The following is a 26,635-nucleotide window of genomic DNA, read 5'->3' on the forward strand; positions in this document are numbered from 1 at the left end:
TTTTTAAACATTGTCAATTATTATTAAAATATAGTAAATATAACTGATTTTAATTTGAAAATTTAAAAGTATTTTTTTTTGAAATTCTTCCTAGATTTTATTATTTTGAAAAATTGACCTTTTAAGAGCAGAAATTATTTTTCAAAATTATTAATTAAGTTTTTGTCACAAATTATTTGAAGTGACAGCAAACTTCCTTGCCGATTTAGAATTAATTAATATATATTCATCATATTACTAATAATTTTGTTACAGTAGGGAGTAGATATAGCTATATTTTCTTTTGTGAATAATGATTTTGAAAAAAATTAAAATAAATAAAGATTAATAGTATATTTAATTCTCTTTGATGTTATTTTGATTTTAGTTCCTAAAATTTAAAAGCAGTTATTTTGGTCTATAAATTTTAATTTCATTTTGGTTCATCTAAATATTTTTGGCCTCTGAAAATTTACAACAGTATTTTTAATCTTTTTAAAAAATAAAATTAAAATGAGAGATTATATTTTTGAGATTAAAAATACCAGTTTCAAATATTTTAGAGACTAAAATCAAAAATACCGAATGCGATTTTGCCTGTTTGGATAATAAAAACGGAAAATATAAATAGCAAATGAATCCACCCATCGCATTTTCTCATCGTTCCTCTGGGCATTCTCGGAGAAAGTCTAGAGACTGTAAGCTGCTTCGGAGTGATCAGATAAAATTCGAAGATGAGGTTCGCTTAGTTTTCCTCTTACATATGCACTTCTCTTGGTGTTGTTTACCTTCTGAGAAAGTTGTCAGCGGAAAACTCGATAGTATATGGAAGACTAGGTTTCAGTTATATTAACTTTGGCTCTTTGACTCTTGATGGATTGAATATAATTTGCTGTATTTTGAATTCTTTGTGTTGTTGTTTCGTTTTCTTTTTCCCTTTCTTTTTGATAGGGTTATTTTTTTGTGTTTATTATTTCAGGGTTTAGGGTTTAGGATTTTTTATGGGATTTGGGTATTGTTCTTCTTGTACCAGAGTCCTTGCACATGTAGATAATCAATTTTAGGATTTCACCTCTTGACTTCAAACAGTTTTTCTGTGAAGAAATTGGAGTGAACAAGTATTGGTTATAGCTATAGGTTTTATTTTACTTTGACTTGCTATTATTTTGTCTGGATTCTGTAGCTGACGTTATTCACGAGTTCTTGATTTCATTCTAATTTGCTCTTTATGGTATAACTTTATCGTTGAGAGTACATCTAAGATCATTCAGGTTAGGTGCTTGCTGCTTAGTTTATTTGTGTTTTCCTGTTCAGAAATAGAGGAGGTAGGCACGCTTGTACTTTTATTAGATTTTTGGATTTAATTCAGCTTTGATCACTGATCTATGTAGCTTAAAAGAACTCATTTTAGTTAATAAATGGCTGCGTGCTAATGATTTATTTTTGTTGAATATTTTTATAATGCTTTTTATTGAATGGAATCTTTTGGTTAACAACCTATCTAAGGATTTGGTTGTTGATAGAACATAATGACATCATGTAATCCATGTAGTTGACACCACCTAGTGGGATAAGGCTTGTTGTTGTTGTTGTTGTTTGTTGCTGGAGTCTGCACTTTCAGATTGGGTATAGGTGTGGTATTGAAGCAGCTATACTTGATATGACATCAATATATTGATGTTGTATCTTATTTGTGTTTCCTTGTGCCCCCTGATTCATGTTTTAACTTTTAATGTTGTTGGGTGAGGATGAAGGAATATTCAAATTTTATTATGGTGAGATTATATTCTGTCACAATGTCAAATTTTTCCAAACAGACCCAAGTCATTATTCATGGTTAAGATCAGCAAATGGAATACTTGTTAACATTCAAAAGGAAAGGAAATCATTTCAACCTAGATGCCTTGCCATTACATAGGATAATTTCTTATGTGAAAAGGAAGATTTTTTTCTTTCAGGATCACTAAATTCTTTTGATTTGTAATATGCAGCCGCCACCCGGATGTCAAATGGGCCCAGAGGTCTGATAAGCTCTACATAACTATTGAGTTGCCTGATGCCCAAGATGTGAAACTTAAACTGGAGCCGGAAGGAAAATTCTACTTCTCAGCAACTGCTGGTGCAGCAAAAGCTCCTTATGAAGTTGACTTCGATCTATATGACAAGGTTAATGTAGAGGTAAGGTTGCCATTTTTGTAGCAATTTCATTGATTATACCTGTTCTCTACAATTTCGTGAAAGTTGCTCCCTTAATCCTCCTTTTAGGAGAGTAAGGCTAGTATTGGTTCCAGAAATATCTGCTACTTAGTAAAAAAGGCTGAAGAAAAGTGGTGGGATAGATTGCTGAAGCAGGGAGGGAAACCTCCTGTTTTTTTGAAAGTTGATTGGGACAAATGGGTTGATGAAGATGAGGAGCAAGATAATAGCAGTGAGTGACTGTACTCAAGTTTATCTGAATTCAAGCCCTTTATTTTCTTTGGTTTATCTCACTTGTCTGTTGTTTTTCAGTTGGAGCTGATAATAACATGGACTTTAGTGGCTTAGATTTTTCTGTAAGTACCAACAACTCCAAAGCACAATTTTATGTATTTTCTACGTACAGGCTTCTTACACGTATTCTACTATTTTTTTTTTTTTGGGGTTTCCAGAAGTTGGGCATGGGAGGTGGTGAGGGACTGGGTGATTTTGCTGCAGGCGATGATGAAGGTAATTGTGTTTATGGAAATATATACTTTCACTTTTTTTTTTTAGTCAAGGGAGCCTGCATGCTTCATTCTTTATACTACCTCTAGTGCTTGATACAACAACAACAATAACAACAAGCCTTATCTCACTAGGTAGGGTCGGCTATATGAATCACACGATGCTATCGTATTCTATCAACAAGCCAATCTTTAGATATGTTGTTGACTAGGAAGTCTCGTTCAATGACCTCATTAAGCGTTCTTCTCGGTCTTTCTCTGTTTTTTTTTTATGGGACTCCATATTATCTAATCTATCCTTCTCACCAGGGCTTCCAATAGCTTTTTCTGTACATGTCTAAACCATCTTAAGCGATTTTCAATCATTTTTTCTTGGATAGGTGCCACACCGACTCTTGTTTTGATACTTTTATTTCGAATTCTATCTTTTATTGTATGACCACACATCCATCTCAACATCCTCATTTCTGCCACCCCAACTTTGTGCTCTTGTTTTTCATTTATTGCGCAACATTCACTACCGTACAACATAGCTAGTTTTATAGCAGTACGATAAAATTTTCCCTTAAGCTTCTCGGGTACCTTCTTATCGCAAATAACTTTGGTAGCCTCCTTCACTTTAACCAGCCAGCTTGTATTCTATGAGAAACGTCTTCCTCAATTGCCCCATCCTTATGTATAATGGATTCTACATATTTAAACTTTGATACTTGAAGAATAATTTGATCCCCCATCTTCACCTCCAAATCCCCATTACCTTGATATAAAAGTCATTTAATTAAGTTGGATAGATGAAGGAATCTAGAAAAATTAGGTAATTATAATAGATGTGACCTGATCTTCCTAAAATACTTCTACATAACATTCTTCCTAAAATACCTCTATATAGCATTATATTATATATTGGTTTAAAGTTAGATAAATTTGGGAAAAATGATAAATATGAGAGATTTGTGGATTGATGTTTTATATTTATGATTAGATTCAACATTTCAACTAGTTTTTATAGTAATGATATGAGGGAGTATGATATAAACTCATCATGAACCTGTAGTTTTTTTTGTGTCAGCAACATTTGATTGTAGTCTATTGACCTTTTTGCAGATGAGGAGAGCGACAAAGAAGAGGCCACTTCTGGTAAAGAATCTTCTGGCAATGAACATCTCACAGGAGCGACTGTGGGCAACGAACAAGGTGGTGAACCTGAAGCTAAAGCCTGAAAACATGGCTTCAACCATGAGTTCAAGCACCGAGAGCTTGCTTACTGCCTCGGGGTTCATTTAGGTTTTTGAGGGGGCTGACATTTTATCTGTTCTGGATATTTACCTTAGATGTTGAACCTTATAGTAGTTAGATGGAAACGGCTTGCCAATATGATATTACTAGAGGATGTTATAAATTTGCCTTACCTACAGGTGAGAGTCTTTGGAATGCCTCGTGGTTAAGTTACCTGGCACATGAAAAGATTGCTGCTATGTGCATAGATAATTATTTAAAGCAGGTTTAGGAGAATTCTTAAGGTGATAACAAGTTACACATTTATTTTTGAAAATAAACCAATCTTTAACATATTATTTTCATGGTAATTACTTGTTTGTACTTGGTACAATTTTATAGGGCGTTCAGATGCGCATTCATAATCATGATGCAAGCTACGCTAGCCTACCGCAAAATTTTTTTATTGCTATAGCAAAAACTTAGATTTCATAAATATATTGCTTTGGATCCTATATTGAGGGAAAGGGTGTGAGTTAATGCAATGAGATGTGATAGGATGCGACCCATTTAGCGTTCACAAGACTATGAATTTGATGTCAGCCCAAAATGTTTAGGCTTTGGGCTACCCAATAATTGGTCTATATTTAATGTTATTTTATTAATATATTTTAGATTTGAATATTTTTTTATTCTAATAGATAAAATAAAAATAATCTTCCGGCTAATCCATAAAAATTATTATTTTTCGCGTGGCTCTTTTTTGAATTGGTTTTGGCAAGGAAAAGAGAAAAAAAGCTTGACTGGGGCCAGTTCGATCTGAGTGCTGAATTGGTGAGAAATTGATGGTATTAATACGGTCAAATAGGTGTGGATCGGTATGAACAGGTGATGAACCGGTTTAGATAATTATATTGTTATTAGTTTTATTTTTTGCATTTAACTCCTAATATCCTAAACACTAGATTTGAATAAATTTTAATGATGAATTTGGTATTAATAATTATTAATTTTAGTTATTGAGAACTCAAAAAGATCAAAACTCTCAATGTTGTTATATTTTATTATTATTATTATAATCAAACTATTATTGTATTTTCTTGTACGTTGTTATACTTTATTATTGTGTTTCCTTGTATTTAATGGGAAAAAAAAAGACACAATGAACAGACACTTGACATGTATCAATACTTCAAATTAGATGTTTAAGCGTATGACTAACAGGTAGAAAGGACTAGTCTTTCACAACGTGACGAAAATCCTTGCTAGAAGAAATGTTCACATTTAGTACTTTACAATAGGAGGATACCTATGCTTTATCAGGGAAAAAAAATGTTTAGGCATATGACCCTACAAATATTCTCAATTATAGTTGAAGTTTAGACACATCTCTTCATAGACTTTGAAGTTTAGACACATCTCTGCATGTGCTGCTTCAAGCATATGAAATATTAACCACACTATTTATGACTTGCAAATGGTAAAATTTTTTTAAAGGTTTTAGCATCATCTCTAGAATTGTGTTGAACTGTATCTGAAATAAATGCGCATGCTACTATACTCAAAGTCAAATAATTTCGTTGAAACACTGTAGTGTTTACATGAGTTGTAATCAGTTCACAGGCAATAAGCCCAGATATAGAAGGGCTTCAACAATTACACGTCATCTGATGAATTTGACAGTTCCGCTTGAGTGTTACAAGAAACAGTATACCTTTCGATAGTAAACACAGTACTCTACAAACAATGCCTCTCCAACAATCCTCTCTTCCTATCCATGTGAGACTATCAATGCCAGATGCAGAACACATAATCAGCAAGCAAGTTAAAGCATTCAGAAGAACAGACAAATGTGTAGTTATATCTGCAACACCATGCAAAGTCCAATCAGCTCTCAGGCATTCTCATTTGCGCCACTTCAGATGGAGGTCGCAGTGTGCAGACCATTTCTCTTGTCTTGCCGAAGTATACCTGTAACATGCATTAATAAATGAACTGAGAATTAAAACAACATGAAGTACGGTTTTCTAATTAGAACGGCACGCCAAAAAAGTACTACTTAGACAAACCCATATGCAAATCCACTCTCAAAACAAAGGAAAGAAAAAAGTAGACGTATATTGAAACACTGCAAAAGCAGATGAGATCATAAAGTAAAATACCTGGTCTAGTGAGTTCCTCAGTTTACTCTCCATTTCTTCAATCATTCTTCCCATGTTACAAATATGTCCCTCAGCAACTGACAGTCTCATGCTCATCTACAATGTGAGAGAGCTCTCATTTTAGGATAAACACTTGCATATTAATAAAGAAAAAGTATATGATATATACATAATATTTATGGTTTTAGGATGTAGATGGCCTTATTGACGAATGCATATTCCACCTTAAACTAATTTTATGCTACCTCAAGTACAGGTCACCCACTCAAAAATTTTGTTTTTGACAAGCAGGAGCAATTCAACGAGTATTTGACTAATGGTGTATAGGAAGATTTATCTATTATTATTTTATGTAACAATGTTAATGTAATATTTTCAAAATTAGGATCTGTAACTTGAGCAATTTGGGTAACTTAAAATGTAGTTACAGATGTATATAGTCTTCTGAACACAAAGTTAAGCCCAGATCTATGTGAGCTTGATCACTGAATTATTTTTATCATTTAGAGGATGTTCAACCAAAACTGCACTAATGGCCCCACGTGTCTGTATGAATATGATCTCTTATTCCCCAATCGATGGAGTTCAAGAAAATAATCATAAATTGGCTGAACTACTAAAATGACATAAATCGACTGAACTACTAAAATGACATAAATCGACTGAATTACTAAAATGATATGACAAAGTATGACAAGGATTGATGCATGGGTATTTGATTTTTATAAATCATTTGTTTTTATGGTCAAATACAAAGCATCTGTTAAAAAGAAAATCTTGCCCATCTTCACCAAGAAGCTGTCAACAATCCCATCCTCGAAGACGAAATTGTTGAGTCAATTGATGGGTATTCTTCAGAAATGGATGAGGACTGCAATTTTATGCAGATTATGTCAAGACTTCGTGGAGGCTATAAAAGTTAAAGTTGCTAGAGATGGCATAAAAATCAACAATTCTGAAAAGTAATGTCATGCAGAGTTTTTCTCTTAATTGTTGATCTGCAGTAGTTGGAATGGTCACTATTTTCTATAAAGATGTTGCCATCTCTTTAAAATTACCATTTAGCAGTTAAACTCATTCCCCTGACAAAAGTTAGATTTAAACATACTAAGCTTACAACTCTTGCTATGCTGACTTGTAGCATCACTAGAGCACTCCAAATGAAACTAGTACAAGCCGCTTCTTCAGAAAGACTATTTAGCGAATTGTTAGATTATACGCTACTATTGATTGACTGGAGAAACTAAAATATCCACAAACAACTGGCAAGGTTCACAAAGTTGACTGGAGGATTAATAAAATCTTGAATCCTAAGACGTGATTGTATTTAAAACAGTGAATCTAGGTTCTCCTAAGGAACCGTAAAGTCAAACCAAGAAAAGAAGGAAGAAAATTGTCCAGATTTATTAAGCCTTTCCTTGATTAAGCAAGATTGGGAGCCGATGCTTCCTAAAGCCAACTAAATCAAGCTAAAGCCAGCAGTTAAGCACTTATTCCATGGATGACCATGCTAACATCTATTCTATATATCTAATGCATGCAATTTACAATCAGCAATGACTGACAATTGTGCTATGTTTGGTGGCATGGAAGTGAGGGAGTGGAAAGTGGAAGTGGAAGTGGAACCCAAGTTTTGGGTGTTTGGTATTCTAGAACTCACTTCCATGGAACTCTCAGTTCCATCAAAAACATTAGAACTCAGTTCCATGGTTCCCCCCGGGGGGCCAAGAACTTCTCATGGAACTAGGTCTCTAACCATTTTGCCCCATCCCCACCACTCCTTCTATTTAACAGCCATCATGGCAGCAACAGTGACTGTGGCCAGCATGACAGCAGATGGTGACAACTTCAATGAGCATGACGACAGACGACGACAACTCTAGTGAGCATGACACGTGGTGGACAGCATCTCCTTGGCCAAAGCTCTCAGATTTCTCCAAGCTCCCAATGATGCTCTTGCTGGCATTAGATCTGGAGCAGAGAGAGCAGCAGCAGCAGTGGAGGAGGAGCAGTGAGGATCTCATCTCTTTTCCTCCACGGCTCCTCACTCACCACCAGATCTCATCTCCTTCCCTCCTCCACGCCTCCTCACTTACCACTGGATTTCATCTTCCCCCTCCGATCTCGTCTTCTCCATTCCACTTCCTTGTTCTCCATTTTTTATTGAAGCCTGGGAATCTCAAAATAAAGCTTGCAACATGCAAAGCTGAAGCTTTTGAATCTCCCATCAAAGTTGAAATCACTGGTTTGGTGGTTCAATTCCTTCGATTGTGCTTTGCATCTGGTGGTGGAGATTTTTTTGGTAGGGAGATTTTTTCTTGTTCAAGGGCATTTTGGTATTTTTCACTTTATTAATACATATTTCAATTAAAATTTATATCCCACTTCCATGGTTATACCAAACGTGTTTTAAAACTCACTCTTCTACTTCCACTTCTAGCTTCATTTCCATAAAAACGTTCCAATTCTACTTCTACTTCCGATTTCCATAAAAACTCTTCCAGGCTACCAAACGGTCATGCTAACATCTCTTCCAGTTAAGCACTTATTCCATGGATGACCATGCTAACATCTATCCTATACTATATCTAATGCATGCAATTTGCGTTCAGCAATGACTGACAATTACATTATTCAATAATAAAAAGGAGTGATCTTGTCAAATATGTGGCTTTATAAGAGAAAAATGCAGGGATGCAATTGTTAACAAAAAGATCTAAATTGCCACCATGACTACATCCTACTAAAGGAGTACCTGTCTTCTAATTGATCCAGACAAACTAAAAGTTCCAGATGACTCATTATTTGTAGTCAAAGTCAGCATCACTGTACTGGTTAAACGATAATTGGTTGTTCCTTCTTCCTCAGGTCCCACCTACATCAACAATGAATAAACGGGATAAAAAAAATGAAAAAGATGAGTTCAGGCATATCTAAAGACCAAGAAAAATCTGGGGAAACCATCAGATGCAGCTTAGTGTTGAAAGGCCTGAGGAGTCAGCAAAAGGTCTTGGAATCAAACCCTTGCTCCATCATATTCCAAGAAAAAAAATCTCGCTAAATCAGTTAAAAAATTCAAAAACCAAGCAGAAGTGTACTCCCATCAGTTGAAAGTGGTTGCAATAACAACAAACTTAGTCAGCCATCCAAAGATATTTACCTCTATAACATGTATGGCATCCCATGCTCCTTCCTCTAAATAGCCCCGTCGACCCTGCCCAGTCTTTGAGCCATCTTCAATCACAACAATAATGAAATATCAGCTAACAATGAGAAGCTTCGGGTTAATTAACTCAAATAGAAAAGGCTCACCTTTCTTAATTAAAAAGCAGGCAGCAAAGCCTTCATTGTCATCTTCCCACATGTAAACCGATGAAGTGCCACCTTCATAATATCTATGACATTATCCATTAATGGCGCATATTCTTTTAAACTATAATAACATATAAATGGCTATATAAACTTACATAACCCAAGAAAAACACTATATGATCAACCCAAACCCACCATCAAGTGGCATTCAACAAAAAACAGGGATCATGTAAAAAGGGGGGAAAAAAGGAAAGAAATCATATAAAACTGGACAGGTTAATAAGTTTCTTCACAATACATGCATATCTAACAAAGCAGAGGAACTCAGAAGATGAGGTAAGTAAAGGACCTCACTGGTCACAATATACGGCAAATATCTCATTTGCTTCAATTTCAAGGTTCCTCAAATCTGAAGAAGGGAGGGACCCATCTTCCAATGGTGGATAGTATTTATTCGACCAGGGTGATCTGCACAGAGATACAGTACAGCAATAAAGTTAACATCATCTATCCTAAATAAAAGGGAAAGAAAATAGGACTCATTCATCAAGGAGTAAATTATAAATCTGTTCTATAAGAACTCTTTACCATTAGAATTTAGAGCTAATAAACTAAGTCCAGGTCTCCACTTCAAGATCAAGTATTTTTGCAAATAATGTCTCCAAATTCTCCAATGAAATGACAGTAATTGGTTGAGAAAAAAAACTTGGCTAAATTCTCAGATCAAAACAGAGAACTGAAAATGAAAATCTTTGTAGCATTAGAGCGTAAGAATAAAGACTTCACTGTTAAACTTTTAGAGTTGATAGATACAGCATTTGAAAGTTCAAGCAACAAACTTAGCCAACAATTTCAAGGAAACTTCATTACAAGAAAAAAAGGTATCTTGTACAAGATATTAGAAACTTTAGAAAAACAGCACCCAACAACTGGTGGATTTAAATTATTTACATGGAAAATTTGCCATGCAACCGTAAGGTAAAAGGTCTGGAAATTTGAGTTTATTATAAGGGGACTGACACTGAGTATTTGCTTGTGGGTTGACGGAGGTAATGGTCCATATAGCTCAACCTAAGAATGCCAAATAGGCAAATCCTATAGGCTAAAGACATACTAAATTCTAGGTTTTAAACTTTTAATATCAAATCAGCTTTCCAATCCAGCAGTGGCTAAAGTACAAGATGCAGCATATTCCTTGATCAGAATCAAGATAAAATCTTAACATCTCATTCATTATGTAGTATTCAATGCAGGAAATCACTGATTGCTAAGTAACGATGTAAACCAAACTCAAATATATCAAAAGAAGTACTATTTACTGCTCTTTTATATCTGGGTCTCATTTAGCAGTCGAACAGAACATTCATGAATGTAATATACTTCCATCTCTAAACTTTGGGGCAGATCTCAGTTTCATCCGTAAATATTTTCTATCTAATTTTCTTCTTAAATATATAGGGCACTGACAATACTATATATTAGTTATGCAAATATTGAAATCTTTTGATTTCAACTAGAAACCATGACTAGTAATTCCTACCAAAATGACACAAGATGGCATAAAAAATTTAGGTTATTATCAGCGTAGCAATTTTTTTTTTTTTTTAAATGGATATTAACTTAAACACATATTATACCATTTTGATGTATATCAAAGGTCATTTATGTTAATGAACACTAAAGGATAAAGTTGACACCACATCAAAAGTTTGAAGATTTAGTTAAAACCAAAAGGAAAAGGGTGGAAGAAAAGGAAACCTTAGGGGAAAAAATCAAAACTTGGTTCAAAGTTTAGGGGATGAACATGCTTTGTTAAACTCTTCAATAAATTATAAACCAATTGAATCTACAACCATTCTTCTCTTTCAGTCAAGGGACATATTAGTAGGAAGATGATAAGTTTACACATAACACATATGGGTTGAAAACAAATGTCAGCATTTAAAACTTACAGTTCATCATCATTGCAGACTTAACGTAGCATGTCATTTTCATCAGTTTATCCATTTCCATAATAAATTTAATATGAATAAAAATGTTAACTCTTTTTGGCTAATGGTTAAAATTATCCTTTTTCAGGGAAAATAGTTACAATTAACTCTGTAATTACAATATCTGATAAATTTATGTTAATCTTATGTTAATGGGGTAGGAACAATAAGTCTGGATTCTATGATGAATTTTGGGCTTAATAATTCTCTAGGAATTAGCAATTATTCAAATATATGGTTCATCACCATCTTCCCGAAATACAGAAAGGGATTGGCACAGACTTGATGAAATCTTAGTCCAAACCATATCATTCATTATTTACACAAAGAAGAGTTTTAGTAGCAGAGCAGCTTACAGAATATGATACTTAGGGTTGATTTAGTAGTCTATGAAAATTCCATGGCAATGCTTTCAATCTAATCAATGATTGCTTCTTTTATGATCAGAACATGGAACATGAAAACAATATTCACTAAAGGGAAAGAGAAACAGAGTCTACAAAGATATTTACTATAAATATTTGTCCACTCAGAAAGCAGATGTCAACTTTTTATGGGTGACTGAATGATACTATTCCCCACAGATTTTAGGAAGAGAAAAGATATGGCATAAACCAAAAATAAATTTTGAAACTATGTTTTCAAAGGGTGATGACCATTATTAGTAGCATAAGTGAAAACTGAAAAGTTCATGGAAAAGTTCATGGCAAAGATCAGAAGCCAACATCAGTGCATGGATGGATGGAAAACAAACCACAGCGATAAGGGCTAACTCAGAATACAGAGGAGTTAGCTCACACAAGTCAGCATATCTGGCCTATATATAAATAGGCATGACTCAATTTTTCCAGTTTAAATTATGTTATATGAAACTTTAACTCTAGAGAAGGCATGATTTCTTGTTTAATCATTGCTTACTTAAAAAATCTGAACTGCATTAAGTGCTATTCAATGGCAAGGTCCTTCACAAAATCGATTGATGGGAGGAACTAAAGATTATGAGTTATTTTACTTCTAGGAATTAAGACCTACTATTGGCTTAAATTGGCATTGATAAAAAGTTGAAATTTGTAAGTCAACTAAAATCCAAAGATTAAAAAGAGGTTAGAGACTATGACCTAGAACTTTAAACAGTATTATTACCTCAATAACCATGAGGATGTAAAAACTAAAAGATAAATTACCTGTAAGAATCAGCATCTCGGTTATATTCACACAAAATGAACTCTTTCCCACAGTCCACGTCGCACAAAACCTGTAGTCATCCAAAATTCCATTAAGTTCGAAAATACTTCTCCAATTTCTTGTTTTCTTTCCTTTTTCTTTTTCTTTTTTTTGAAAAAAGGGCAAGCGTCATTGCATCAGTCATATAATTATGTTCAAACCATTGATAACCGTATTTTGTAATGTATTAAGCACCATGGAATGATAATCACCCCCATTTTCCGAGGCAAACGTATCAGAATTGATTAAACCCTGAAACCTAAAGAACGCAAAAAGGAAAAAAAAAAAAAAAACTGAAAAAGCGCAGAAATGTTTCACATTTAGGCGGACCAAAGTATGAAAGGAAAATGCATCTAGTTGTGAGGATGATGGGAGAGACCTGGAGTGGCTGATCAACTTGAGATAGGAGATCGGATGAGTGATGAGGGAGAAGGCTGAGAAGCGCAGAGAGAGCAGTATCGGTGTGCTTTGGGGGAATTCTGCGCATCAATCCCATTGCCGCTTCCATTACGGCTTTCGGATTAGCCCCTTCGCCGTAGGTGAAGGAGAGAATTGAGTTGAGAACAAGAGAAAGAGGCGCGTTATTTGACCGGAGCTTCCCTCGCGGGAACCGAAGCCAACTAATTCCACTTATCTTCCGTTATCTTGCAGTAAAATGTGAATCTCCGGCTGGATTTGCTCTTGGTGAGAAAAAGGTGACAGTGCTTCTCGCAAAAAGAAAAGAAAAACGGTCAAAATGTGAAATACTGAAAAGTTAGTTATTTTTTGAGAAAATGTGGGTTGATTTTTTTTAAATATTTTATGATTTTTTCTGAAACTACGAAAATCCTTAAACATATACTACCTCCGATCCTAATTATAAGAGCTAGTTGACTGATTTGAAGAGATTAAGTAAAAAAGTTAAGTTAGTTATTTGTAATAAATAAGTATTATTTTTTCTAAAATATCATTGTTAATCAAGTGTATTGACTAGAACTATTATTGTTAGAAAGATTATTTTTGAAAAAAATGCATAAATATGAGAGACAAAATAGATTGAGGTCTTATATTTAGAATCAAAATAAAATTCAAATGAGTTCTTATATTAAGGACCGAAAGTAGTACAATTGATATGAATAATTTGAAAAATTACAAGTTTAGAAAATAAAATAGATTATTGAAAAAAAAATCAAAATAGATTGATATCTTATAGTTAAAGAGTAACATAATTAACAGAGGTGAAGCCAAATGTCCCCAATACTCATAAATTGAGACAAATAAATTGAGTTGGATAGAATAATTTTCAGAAGAACAATTTATTCAAATGACTGGAGTCACTAAAATTAGAAATATTTTCATTTTCCCCCCTTGCGACATCTGTTGGAGGAACCATTTTCCCCCAGCAAAACGCTAAATATTCCTATTGATCCTGCTCAAATATCTTTCGTAACCTGGGAGAAGATTTTATCTTCGGAAAATCACCACACAAAAAAAGTCATCAGAATTAAAAAAAAATTTACACACGGGAACCTGTGTACAAAAATTATCATCAAAACTCGTAATTATTATCAAAACTCACATTAATATTGTCATGAGTCCCCATATGCAATTTTTTTTTTTATTTTGGCAGTCTTTTTTTAAACAATTTTTCCTTTTATCTTTGCCGCATGATATTTCTCATGAGTCTATATTTTTTTTGAGTAGGATGATATCGCTGCCTCAGGGTATCCTAGCACAACCGGCCAGACTAATCCCAGGTGTACTCGCAGGTATCAAGCCCATGACATGGTAAGGAAGGCGTCTTGCATTCCCGTTTGCAACTAGTCAGACCCGACCCTTGCAGGCTCTCATGGGTCTATATTAGTCGTGTTATTATCGTCTTTTCTTTGATTCTTTTACAATTTTATTTGTAAAATAAAAATCTTAACTTATTTTGTAAATTATTATTTTCTTAATATCATTTTGCCCTGCTAAAAAAACAAAAAAGAAATGGAGATAGCAAGAGTGGGATCCACATTCAAACGAATGATGGAAGAAGTGTGCGTGTGTGTGTGTGTCTGTGAATTGCTTATGTGAGAATGCATATATCATTATCTCAAACAAGGTGTTATTATTAAGTCTCCAGACAAATCAATACAGAAAAAGGGGCAAGCAAAGTTTTGGGATGTTCCACTTTTTTCCCACATGATTGATAGGTTAGGTTTAAGTTTGGCAACTTTGCTTTTATCTTCTTTCTTTTTACCCCAGTTCACTAGTGGGCATGGATTTGAATTTCCCAAGATATTCGAAGTCTCATTTAGAAGCCATTATATCTCTTTTAAATAGATTTGTTATTGCACAAACCACTGCCCTTACTTATTCTAAATATAAAAGTTAGATAACATATTTATAGATTAAAAAAAATTAGTTAAGTAAATAATTTGTATTGCAACTATTTTCATTAATAAAAATCCCTTTTAATATATGCAGTTTATAGGGATTAATCTGAAAAGAAATTATAAATTTGATTAGTAAGATTTATAACTAAAATAAATCTTTCAACTAGCTTTTATATTAGAATCAAAGGAAATATTTGAGAAGTATTTGAGTAAGCTATTATCAAAATAAAACCATTTACAATATAAATTGGTACATTAACCATTTAGGTGGACTTTGGTTGGTCTGCCCTCCTTCAAAATAAATACAATTGTCACCAACACTAAAAAAAATATATATATATATTTAGCACTTGATAGTGTTTTGAATAATTGGCTTCATAACAAGAGAAAATAAATAAATAAATAACTACAATGTCAAAATAATACAAAAACATTTAAAATTACATCAGCACCATTTTTTTCTTTCCACTTGGTTAAAATTCAATTGGAGGACCTTTCAATGGGCAGTATTGGAATTAAAATTTTCACAGCTGGAGAGCTCAATAATTTGGAAGTTTTCCCTCTTTTCTTAGGGCCTTTTGCTTCGGAAAAATGAAGAATTTGAACTTTGAACAGTTAGCTTGGACTTCATAATTGAAGGTAAAACAAACAGTCTGGTAATGATGAAAAGTGACTTGGGAAATAATGATTTCATATAATAAAGATTATCAAAGTCAGTGTATTCAAAATTACAATTGTCGGTCAATCATAATAAAAAAAATCTTTTTTGTCTTGATAATTTGATTATGATCGAATCAAATAATATATATTATGATCAAAATAATTTGTGTCTTTATAATATAATATAATAACTAATTATGGAAAATTTTCTTGAACCTTAACTCATGTGAAAATAATTACCTTAATTTTTTAAAACTTAACCCAAAAAAAAACTCTCCTAAACTTTCATTTTATGCAAAGAACGCTTTATCAATGATTTATTTTCTTCTTTTACTAATAGAGCACAATATGCTATAACCAACTACGTTCTTAAACTTTAGTCAGTAATTGTGTAAATAATCTCTCAAACTTTGAGTCATGTATAGTTAATCTCTTACTAACTTATAAGTAAATAAATTCTCTGTAATATTATATTGTTTTAGTTAAATAACAGACAAATTAAGGGCAATTGAATGATACGCATGAATGTAAATTCTAACATGGATTCAAGTGTGAGTTAAAGGGTATATTTGCTTTATCTCTGAATCATGGTTTTGAGAAACCGAACACAGTCTTTATACTTAGATTTGTTTCACCTTCAAAATCAAATTTGATATCTTTGTAATAAATATTTATATTATCTATAATAGAGGCAAGTACTCAAACTTGAAAATTTATAGGTTTAAGTTTTAGATATTAAGAGTTATTTGTATATCAGTCAAACTTGAGAAGAATTTTATACCATTTTAGTCTTCATACTTTTCAAGTAATCAAAAATGCAAAGGAAAAAATCACAACACAAGTTCAAAAGATAAATGATGGCAACGAGCCAGTGGCCTAAAAGGATAGTGCGTGCAATTGTCCCTTCAAAAAATAAAATAAAACCAAAAATGTTTGATTGCAAGAAAATAATGGAAGATGTTGATAAAAAGGATACTGTTTTTTTTCCTATAATAATCTAAAATATAGAATAATTTTCTTAAGATATTTTTTGTCAATAAAGCTTAAATATGAGACCTTGTTTTTTTAAAGAAAAAATGTTAAGTTATTTTTATTTGATCCAATTGGTAAATAATCTGTCTTACGTTTGAAGTCAATATTACTTAAAATGTTCACAGGTAATATAAAATGGTTAATGTTAGTGAATTCATAGGTTTGTGTTTTTTTAGGGTTAACATCATTTTTACTCCCTAAAATTTTTGGACCTTATTTTGATTTTGATCCTCATTTCAAACACTAAAAACATTATTCGAGGGATAAAAAAATTTTAAGATGAACCAAAATGAAGTAAAATTTTAGGATCTAAAATTATTGATTTCAAATTTTAGGGATTAAAACCAAAATAAAAAGAAACTTCGAAGATAAAAGGTACTATGAACTTGTCTTTTTCGCCTAATGTTGCTGCCAGATTTGATGACAATTGATCGCCCTTGAAAGCCTTGTTCAGCACACAATTTGAAGTTCAGGAAAAAGAGGAGGGAAGAGAGGACACATGGCTCTAGTGCTTGGGTTTCTGAGAGGGTAACGGTGGATAGGAATGAAAGAAAACTGCAAGTGGTTTTGTCAGTTTAATTATGAGATCTGCGCCGATCATCTCATTCTATCATTGTAAATGGTGATCTTCTAATTTTGAATCTGAAGTGGGGATACCTAAAGATTATGCACCATTTTAATAATCCCTCAGTCCTATTCATGAGATATTTCATTCAAAGGGCATATTTCTTTTTATAAGAGACGTTTTGAAAATGTTTAGACATTTAGTGCGTTTTTTTTAATACTTGTCCTCATTTTCTCTCATTTCTTTTTTTTAATTATTCTTTCTCCCACCATATTTTCCATAAATAATGGTGTTTTTGAAAAGCAAATTATGTTATATATATATTTTAACTAACTTTAAATTTTAAGATGTTGAGTTGGTAATTCAAGTTATATACTTTTTTAAACATGTAAATAAGTGCATATATGAATTGTATGTGTGGATAGGGCAATGTGCATATTGAAATAGTATTAATTATCATTGATTTTATATTTTATCTAAATATATTGATGGATCTATCAATATTGGTTGACCCATATGACATGAAGTTGCTTATCTTTGAAGGTAGAACTAGAACCAGAGTTTAATATTATTTTTTATCCAAAATCTTGAAATGTTAAATCCTTGTTTGATAGCCTAATTTTGTTCAACATAATCTCCCAGTCCCAAAAATTTTATGCACATTACATTGCATTGCAGGTCTCTAATTGAACCAAACAGGCCTTTTGTTTAAGTTTCCTTTGTCTTTTGATTTGATTTGATTTCTTTTTTCGCTTATATATGGGTTGTAAGTTTCAACTTGGATATTAATACAAGTTTCATTCTTATATTTGATGGGTGAGGGGAAAAAAAAAACACTGAAAGAGCTTCCTCATTTTTTTCCACCTTGCAGGTGACCGTTTATGTGTGCATTTTTCTCCGAACCAATATTGATCCACAATAATTGTAGAATCATGGAAACAACTCATAATCAATATTGGCTAAACTTGAGCATTTCTTTTAGTTCAAAATTAAAAACTATCTCCTTACATTTGAAAGTTTATACACTAATTACAAAGTTAAGCCTTAAAATTCTGAGAGATAACACAGACTTCCCAACTTTCCCTTTGATGATTTTCAAAATGAACATGTATGACCACATCCTGTCATGTGATTGCTCATCGATCTGGTATGACCTGAGGAGGAGAAAACACAACAGACATTTGAGAAAAAGACAGTGTACCATACCAAATGATGAATTGCTGGGAAGTGGGAAGGAACAAAGCCCCAATCTGCATTTCTCTATGAGCACCAGTTGCAGCAAGAAAATGAGAGATATGATGACGGGACATGGCCGGTTTTGCGTATGTACTCTGCTTGCTCCTCAATTTTTGCAGCTTGGCAATTTCTTTTGGCTTCTGCCATTGCTCTTTTCTCCTCAGCCTTGTGCCTCACAGATGCGAGTTTATTCATGAGCTTATCATGGGCTCCACTTCGCATTCTTTCAACCTCTACCTGAAATCCATGTGATTTAGAATCACAAGAGTTCTTGGAAATGCAAATTTAATAGAGCTTGAAGCTTAAAATGGATGTATTAGCCCCCATAAATTCCCTTTACAACATAACTTGATAACAAGGTCTGAGAGGAACAAAATGAAGAAGGAATGAAGCATCAAGTTCTGTAACGTAAATGCAACAAGAGTCTGTTTTAAAATGGCAAAGGCTAATAGACTGATTCAGAAGAAAGTTCAAGTTAGAAGTTAAAATGCTTTCTTTTTTCTACTCACAACATTAAAGCCCGTCTTAATGTCAATATCTGAAAATCCAGTTGTTCAAATTTCAGGCATTTCCACCAGTGAAAATGAAATTGTGCAGATGATAAAATCATTATTGGAATTCAAGCAGAGTCTTTTTCGAAGAAAAATGATAATCTAGCCAGCGATAAGGATTCCGGTCTTCTAATCTTTTGTTCCTTCCTGGGTCACCTATCCACAACACGACAATGACACTAGCACTCAACTCTATTTTCTTCATTCCAGAATCAGACTCCAACTTAATGAGCTTAGAGGAAAGAGGAAGGGTCTGAGGAGAGGTGGCCCATAAACCGCTGGTGAAAACGTCATGATGCACCTTTGCACAATGAATAGGGGACTTCACTGTAGTTGGATAGAGTTCCTATCCTACCTCCACAAGTGACTGTTTACAAGATTACGAGGTTGTCAAAGAAAGAGCATTTCACCCAACGCAATGTCATCCCCTAGAAACTAAAGTCCTTGTCCTATACTTGCCCGAGTATGCTAAACAACCCCCCCCCCCCCCCCCGCGCCCAAAAAAAAAAAAGCTATAATAACCTTTCTTTTGTCCCGAAATTTTCTGATGACATCTTATCGAATAAAGCATTTTCTATCCCTTTAGTAGATAGATACCAGAAGGCCCCCTCCCTTCTTAGAACTACTTCCTGCAAGAAACCCCATTCTCATTTAACCACTCTCAATAGAAACAAGGAGACACCCCCCCCCCCAAAAAAAAAAAAAAATCTCATAGCAAAACATTCAGGCACTTGGCTTCTGCAGTCTCGTATGTCCACTCACAGCAAAAAGAACTTCCAAGAATTCTTAGTCATGCCTAGGACTGACTATAGATTAGCATCATTCTCAGACTCTAGAAGTTAGTTTTAGCCATCTCTTTAACTCATTTTTAAGTCATTGAAGCATTTGTTCAGCATGTGGACCTTAAACTACTTTTCAAATCATTTTTAACGAGTTACTACCCTAAGCAAGATATTTCAGAGCAGAACAATATTTAAAACTCAATAGTAAGGATGTGAGAGCTGCCGAAAACGATGATTTATTACAGTAACGAAGTGGCGAAAAAAGATGCCTCTGGCCATCCAATATAAGTTCACATGATAAAAGAAGATATGGAGCAAGTTAAAATTCTTTTTCAAGTGATCAGGATCAAGTTTAGGCACATAGATAAATCTTACCAAGAATTGGGTGGTAGATCTCGGGAAAAGGACTAAGGAACACCATCCAGAGTGTCGAACAGAAAAGAAAGTGAAAAAAATTGAGAAAGAAATGGCGGGAGGAATGAAATCATTAACTATAAGAAACAGCATATACCTCAATCTTCCTCATCTCAGCTTCTGTTTTTGCCTTCTGGTGATTTTCCCACGCCTGTATTTTCATCTCCTCACGCTTAAATCTGCATAATAAATGCCAAAACTTCTTGCTTCAGAGAATATCTAGTGTGGCAGTGCAAATTATTCTCAAACGGTTGTGAAGCTCATCATAAATAGGTCTCAAGTTCCACTATCCAGACGATACAGGAATTTTTTTAACCGTTCCTCAATTTGCCTCAGATCACACACACACGCACAAAGAAAAGGCAAGGAAAGGGGGTAAAAGGCAAGGCTAAGAATCTGTAAGGGGCAGGGAAATAATTAGTCAAGTATTGCCAACCTCACACATACTATCGGGTGTAAAGCAGAACAGAGATATGAAAGTTCCAAACCTCATCAGTAAATTCAAGACCATGAGTACTTGTAGCTTTATCAGTTTTCCCTTAACATTGTTTTTCTTCTTTTGATTTCTATCTGGTGTGTAAGGATGTTATCTTCTATTAGAATCCAAACTAATAAAAAATTGGATTATATTTAGAAAACCTAAGGTATTTAATATTGGCAGTCCTTTATGCGCACAGCATAGGCACAAGGATATAACGCTTTGTATCGTAAATTACTATACATGATGATAAAATTTTAATCATGTAATCAAAGCCAACAGCCCTTCAGTGCTGCCACATGCTTGTAAGATCCATACATTTTAACAATCTTTTATGTTGTAACTGAACTTATTTCCACTGAGATTTTTCTGCTTTCATTATCAACAGATATCTAAGATGGCTTTCATACAAAAACTACATTCTAATATCCAATCAGAAGGAAGCCAAGAAGAGCATCAAATTTTTTGCATACATCATCAAAAGAAATGTGGAAAATACAGCTTCCTGTAGAGTCAACCACCATAAGGGAGTAGTTGATTCAAATTTCATTAGGAAAGATGCATGGATGTGTTAGACAAACTAAGCAGAAAAAAAGTAGCTGTGATAAATAATAAATTGAACGATAAGAGAAAACTGACCTGGCCATATACTTTGCCTTCTCTGCATCCTCCCATGCTGCTGCACGTGTTTCAATGACACTTTTAGGTTGTTGTTCAGCTGCTTTAGTTTTAAGTGAAGTGGAAGCATCTTTATCTTCCTCCTCTTTGCTAGCCCAAGCAGCAATGTTCATTTTACCTAATTGTGTCCCAAGGACCATTATTTCTCGCCTGGTTTTCATTTGCAGCTCCTTTTCAGAAAGTTCATTCTTGTTGAGATCCAGATGTCCACTAGGTAGATCAATTGGTGTTGATGCAGGGGGAGCTCTGCCTGGGGTAGAAGGCTGAGAAGAAGTTGGGCTGCGCATTGGTGTTGTTGCCCTTACAGGTGTACCAGTCCTTGACGGTTCCTGACTAGCAATAGGGGTCATTTCTGTTCCCATATCTCTCATTGATACAGACCGAGCTGTTGAAGGGGGAGGGATGAATGCTGTTGCACTCTGGATGGCCATAGATGAATTATGCTGGCTGAGATTAACTGCCAATATCAAATGCCAAAAGGAAATAAGGGATAAACCAAAGTAGTAAGTTTCAGTTCAGTTTCCATGATTCCTTAGCTAAATTTACTAAACCGAAGTTAGGAATGAAACTTTGAAAAGAAAATACGTCCAAAACATCAACATGTTTAAGTTATACGTTTTTATTTCAAGATGCAAAAGTTTGTCCAACACAACGTGGCTTTTTTGCTTAACTTTCCACACACATAGATGAATCGGCTCTTTCATTGCTCAATATAACATATCAGTACATACCAAATTCTCATTAATCTAGCTCAATTATTTACTATTGAAATCCGATCAAACTAAAATCTCTTAAATACAGAAACTGTTGTGAAATTAACTAGCTTTTCAGTAAATTGAAGGAATTTGCTTATTGATGTTTACATCATATGCAAGTATTTTAAATTTCATAGATGATTAATCTTTCAAACAGAATGGTATGATCCCCACAATTGTTAGATAAAACGTTTGTTAATATCCATTTGTGAAGATATTGAAGATCTTGTTCAAGAAAAAAGAGGCCCATATTATCCCTTGCTGAAAATAAACCCAAAAAAAAAAAAAAAAGCCTAGTTACTTTAGAGTTAAAAAGCACGATTGTGTATCCTACAGCTTCATCCACGACTAATTCTGACACAATCAGCATGAAAAATAGCTGCTTATTATACTTCTTAGTCCACATGTTTTTTCTTTTTGGTGCATGGGAGCATAGAAAGTCGAACTGAGACATCCTGCATATGACCCAAATCCCGCACCACTAAACCACATCCAATGGCTTTGAACTTCCACTGACAACTACTCAGCTTATGTCACTCCCAAGAAGAGGATTATCTACAGAGGAAATTAAAGTCCATCTTACCAACTTTTCCATATCTGTATCATATATTGGAAAATTTTGTTGCAATTGCATTGTAGAAGATCTATATACTAAAGCATGTTTTACTTGAAGACTTCACTAAAGAATTCTCAAACAAAATTGCAAGCTTACCATAAGCATCTGCAATTGCATAAGGCTCAGCTTCCCAACTCACAAACTTTTGGCCCCCACTTTCCATCTTTGTTTGATTTGTATCAATTCGCTTAGTGTCTGGCTCCTCCGAAGCAAACACTCTTTGATCTGGAACTTCAACAACAACCTTCAGTGAAGATTGCCGACCAAAACCAAGATTACCAACCTTACGTGATCCTACTTTTTCACTCTGGACCTGGGCCTGTCCTGTCTTTGGCCTGTTTGAAGTTGGACTTGCTATCCACTTCTGGGCATCATCCCACTTAGATGGTGCTGGTTTGGAAAATGGTCCCAAGGGCACTCTTTGTGGAGCACGCTCAGCCTTTTGAAATTCGAACATGGATGATGACATGCTCATACAATCATGGCCACTATCATAATCCAAAGAAGGTTCTTCTAAGATTTTATGTCTTGAAGTGACTGCTGCATTGCCACGGTCTGCAACTTTGACTGAGCTGAAAGAACGAGCTGTAGCTAAAGTTGAACATTCAGGAAGGACACTCACAACATCCACATCTTTACATTGATCAGAACTGCTATCGCCTGTGATAGATATGTAATGAAAAGTTGATTACATAAGATAGCAACAGCAGATATTCAATCAATAAATCAAGGGTAAAAAGGGAAAAACTTCTTCACCAAATCATAATGAAACGGCAAGGGTATCATATACCAATCCTTATTTCTTTCCTCTTCATCATTTTCGTTTTCTTTTTCTCTCTCTCATTTAACATAGCCCAGAGCGCATAACTCAATTTCAACAGTGACGAGAATTTTTAAGAAGTGAAGTGCATGAATCGCACATGATGATATGCCAACGGTGAAGATACCACACCACACCATGCCAAATCTTACACATTGACACAGCAACATCTCAGATTCATGTTACTAATTTTCATTATGCGGGGAAAATGAAGCCAAGAAAGCAACCATACCTGATTCATCAATGTCAGAAACATGAGATCTCGAAGTGAAAGTAGAGTCAGGTTCTTCCTCGTCTTTCTTCTTCTTCTCCACTCCCATTAGCATATTCCTCAATTTTCCAGGCGAAAATCCCCCGCCACTCTGTAAAACCAAGTTCCCACAAAACCAATCACTTCAAAAGATAAACTCATGAACAGATTTCACTCAAAATGTCAACATGCCAGTCTAAACTGACAGATCAAAAAAGACTTCCCACTAACCACACCGAAAACCCAAAAGGAAAAAAGGATTAAAAATGGTGGTTGTAGTATAAAGCATTCAGAAGAGGGAAAGCTAAAATGGATAAAAACAAGCAAAAGAACGAAAAGGGGGGAAGCAAGTGAAACAGATAAAAGCACCTGAGGCTTTTGGATCCTTTCGTAATCCATATTTGAAAGCTACGCTTTCTGTGGAAGCAACACTTATCTTTTTGAAAATGCAATGCAGCAATCCTTCTCTCTTTCCCTTCAAGTAAGTGTATCTCAGAGGTCCAAGTCTCAAGCTTGGAGTTGCACAGCCATCTTTTTTCGGTGGTGGGCAGACAAAGACAAATTGCAGACTAGTACGGCTCATTGAGCACCCATGAGATGCCTTTGTAATGTGGCCCACTACAGTTCCCAATATTTTATGAATTTTCTACTAAGTTTTGACTGCCCTTTGAAGAAGGAATAGATCTTTGAAAGTTTTTTTCCAAAGGAAGGGGTCATTAAACGCCGGTGGCGGCGAAGGGCTAGTGCGGATGAGATGAGGGTATAATCAAAATAATGTAATTAATTAAATTACATGAAAAAATCTTTATATATAATACTTCAAAAAAGCAATATTTAAATAAAAAAATATTCATAGGTAAATAAAACATTTATTTATAAAAATTACAACAGAATTATTAGAGCACAAATTTGAAAACTTCTTTTTAAAAAAATCAAATGATATTATCTATAACTCAAAAAAACCGGAAAAAGTATAAAATCTGGTTTGATTGGGTGTTTAGATTAATTTTTTTGAAAGTAATTTTTTAGTATTCGAAAAAAGTATAAAAAGTTTTATTTCAACTTACGTAAAAATATTTTTTAAAAAAAATAATTTTAAACGTGTTTCATACTCTTCCTAACTCATTCAAAACTTTAGATTAGCCTGACTAAAAGACTAGCTTATTACTACCGGTATAACTCATCAATTTGAGTTGTGTTTTGCTATCATTTTTTGTTTGAAAAAACTATATAGAAACCCTAACTTAAAAAATTAATTATCGATAAATTCTCTAAATTTAGCTTATTATTATTAATAACTTTTCTTTAAAAACTTGTGAAAATGTCTTAACCACATGATTGGAGGACAAGTTATAAAAATAAAAAATTGATTAACATTCCCTGATTTTAAAACTAATTGTGCAAAAATACCTACAATTTGTTGAACAACGTAGGAAATAGATTTTCAACGAATGCAACTCTTCTCCGGCTATGCGTGACTTCTCTTCATCTATGTGTACATAATTGGAGAACAATTGCACCTTGCTTAAGGATTTGGTTCGTTAGATACCTTTGCATAGTTAATTTTCTAATCAGGAAGTTTTTAAAAATATTCCTTTTAAAAATTCTCCTATATTTATGAGTCTAGAATTGTACAATTTATATAGTACTACCTCCGGTCCTAATTATAAGAGCTAGTTAACTAATTTGAGGAGATTAAGAAAAGAAGTTAAGTTAATTATTTGTAATAAATAGGTGTTATCTTTCTTAAAATATCCTTGCTAATCAAGTGTATTAATTAGAATTACCATTATTAGAAGGATTACTTCTGGAAAAAAATACATAAATATGACAAACAAAGTGGATTGGGGTCTTATATTTAGGATCAAAATAAAAGTCAAATGAGGTTTTATATTAAGGACTGAAGGTAATATATTTTGTACAAGTTCTTTGAAGAACCTCTAATAATATAATAATAAGTCAAATTCAATAGACTTACCAGAAATTAATTTACTTATTTGAAATTCATACATAATTTCTTTCCATTGGGCATTGGTAGCCTCGCTGGTCAATTCTATATAGCATTCGTTGCCCCAACACGTGAGGTCCACCTTCAGGTTGCATGTTTGCAAAGGAAAATCGGTCGCTTTATGCCTCAGCTTTTTTAATTGTTCAGATTTATTATTTATATTTATATATAATCTATAAATTAATTAAATTCATAAGCAGAGCCCACAACCGCAAATGACAATTCATACAGTTTTGCTTTTTGTTTCTCTTGGCCACCACAAGTAATTCAACTCATAAGTTGCAATTTTATGCCAAAAAATTGTTGCTTGTGATAGATTTGGTAATACAGATTGAAGTGTAAGTCCAACCTACCAATTTGCGGGTCACCATAGGTGATTTCTTACTTTTATTTATTAATTTATCATTTTTATAATAATAGCATAATCATATAAAATAGATTATATGGTTATAATTATAAGTTTTAAGGTTAATTTAATTATATAAATTTATGAAAATATAAAACAATTTAAACTTAGTACATAAAAGTCTGTAATTTAATTTGAAAAAATTAAAAATCTAAAGTATAAAAACTGGGGGGGGGATATTTGCCAACCTCTAGATTGCATTAATAGAAACCTTACTCATAAAATGAGATGGAAAAAAATATAGTAATTTAGACTATTTCCTCTTTTAGTTTTTAGCATAAAATTTGTTATTTGAGTTCTTTAATTATAATTATGTGTTTTTTATATGCTGCATATTGGATTTGTGGTGAATCATAGTGATCCTAACTTATATTTTACATTGTATTGATGAGTGACCCTATGTTAACTAAACAATATTTGTACTAATGACAACTGTAAGTTC

The 26,635-nt window shown here is 33.7% G+C and overlaps 3 protein-coding genes across 3 annotated transcripts; 1 reads left to right on the forward strand and 2 right to left on the reverse strand.

The window, feature by feature from the left end:
• Window positions 1-630: 630 nt before the first annotated feature.
• Window positions 631-4,277, forward strand: LOC114755215 (co-chaperone protein p23-1). The gene is made up of 6 exons (XM_028944082.1): window positions 631-718; window positions 1,971-2,157; window positions 2,245-2,407; window positions 2,488-2,531; window positions 2,628-2,685; window positions 3,786-4,277. Exons 1-6 carry the CDS (start codon window positions 714-716, stop codon window positions 3,899-3,901), a joined length of 573 nt encoding a protein of 190 aa, XP_028799915.1. The 5' UTR covers window positions 631-713; the 3' UTR covers window positions 3,902-4,277.
• Window positions 4,278-5,449: 1,172 nt separating this feature from the next.
• LOC114755217 (probable F-actin-capping protein subunit beta) lies at window positions 5,450-13,254 on the reverse strand. Its single transcript, XM_028944083.1, has 8 exons — window positions 12,965-13,254; window positions 12,546-12,616; window positions 9,725-9,838; window positions 9,371-9,453; window positions 9,219-9,292; window positions 8,814-8,933; window positions 6,059-6,154; window positions 5,450-5,867 (listed from the first exon to the last, which is right to left on the reverse strand). The coding sequence occupies exons 1-8, from the start codon at window positions 13,091-13,093 to the stop codon at window positions 5,784-5,786; spliced, it is 771 nt and encodes a 256-aa protein (XP_028799916.1). The 5' UTR covers window positions 13,094-13,254; the 3' UTR covers window positions 5,450-5,783.
• A 4,867-nt stretch (window positions 13,255-18,121) lies between these two features.
• LOC114755214 (uncharacterized) lies at window positions 18,122-24,222 on the reverse strand. Its single transcript, XM_028944081.1, has 6 exons — window positions 24,149-24,222; window positions 23,762-23,891; window positions 22,806-23,369; window positions 21,300-21,795; window positions 20,280-20,361; window positions 18,122-18,672 (listed from the first exon to the last, which is right to left on the reverse strand). Exons 1-6 carry the CDS (start codon window positions 24,176-24,178, stop codon window positions 18,460-18,462), a joined length of 1,515 nt encoding a protein of 504 aa, XP_028799914.1. The 5' UTR covers window positions 24,179-24,222; the 3' UTR covers window positions 18,122-18,459.
• Window positions 24,223-26,635: the final 2,413 nt, after the last annotated feature.

The sequence above is a fragment of the Neltuma alba genome, unplaced genomic scaffold, assembly GCF_004799145.2.
Source record: "Neltuma alba isolate B1F8T4 unplaced genomic scaffold, ASM479914v2 tig00010239_pilon, whole genome shotgun sequence".
NCBI classification, from domain to species: domain Eukaryota; kingdom Viridiplantae; phylum Streptophyta; class Magnoliopsida; order Fabales; family Fabaceae; genus Neltuma; species Neltuma alba.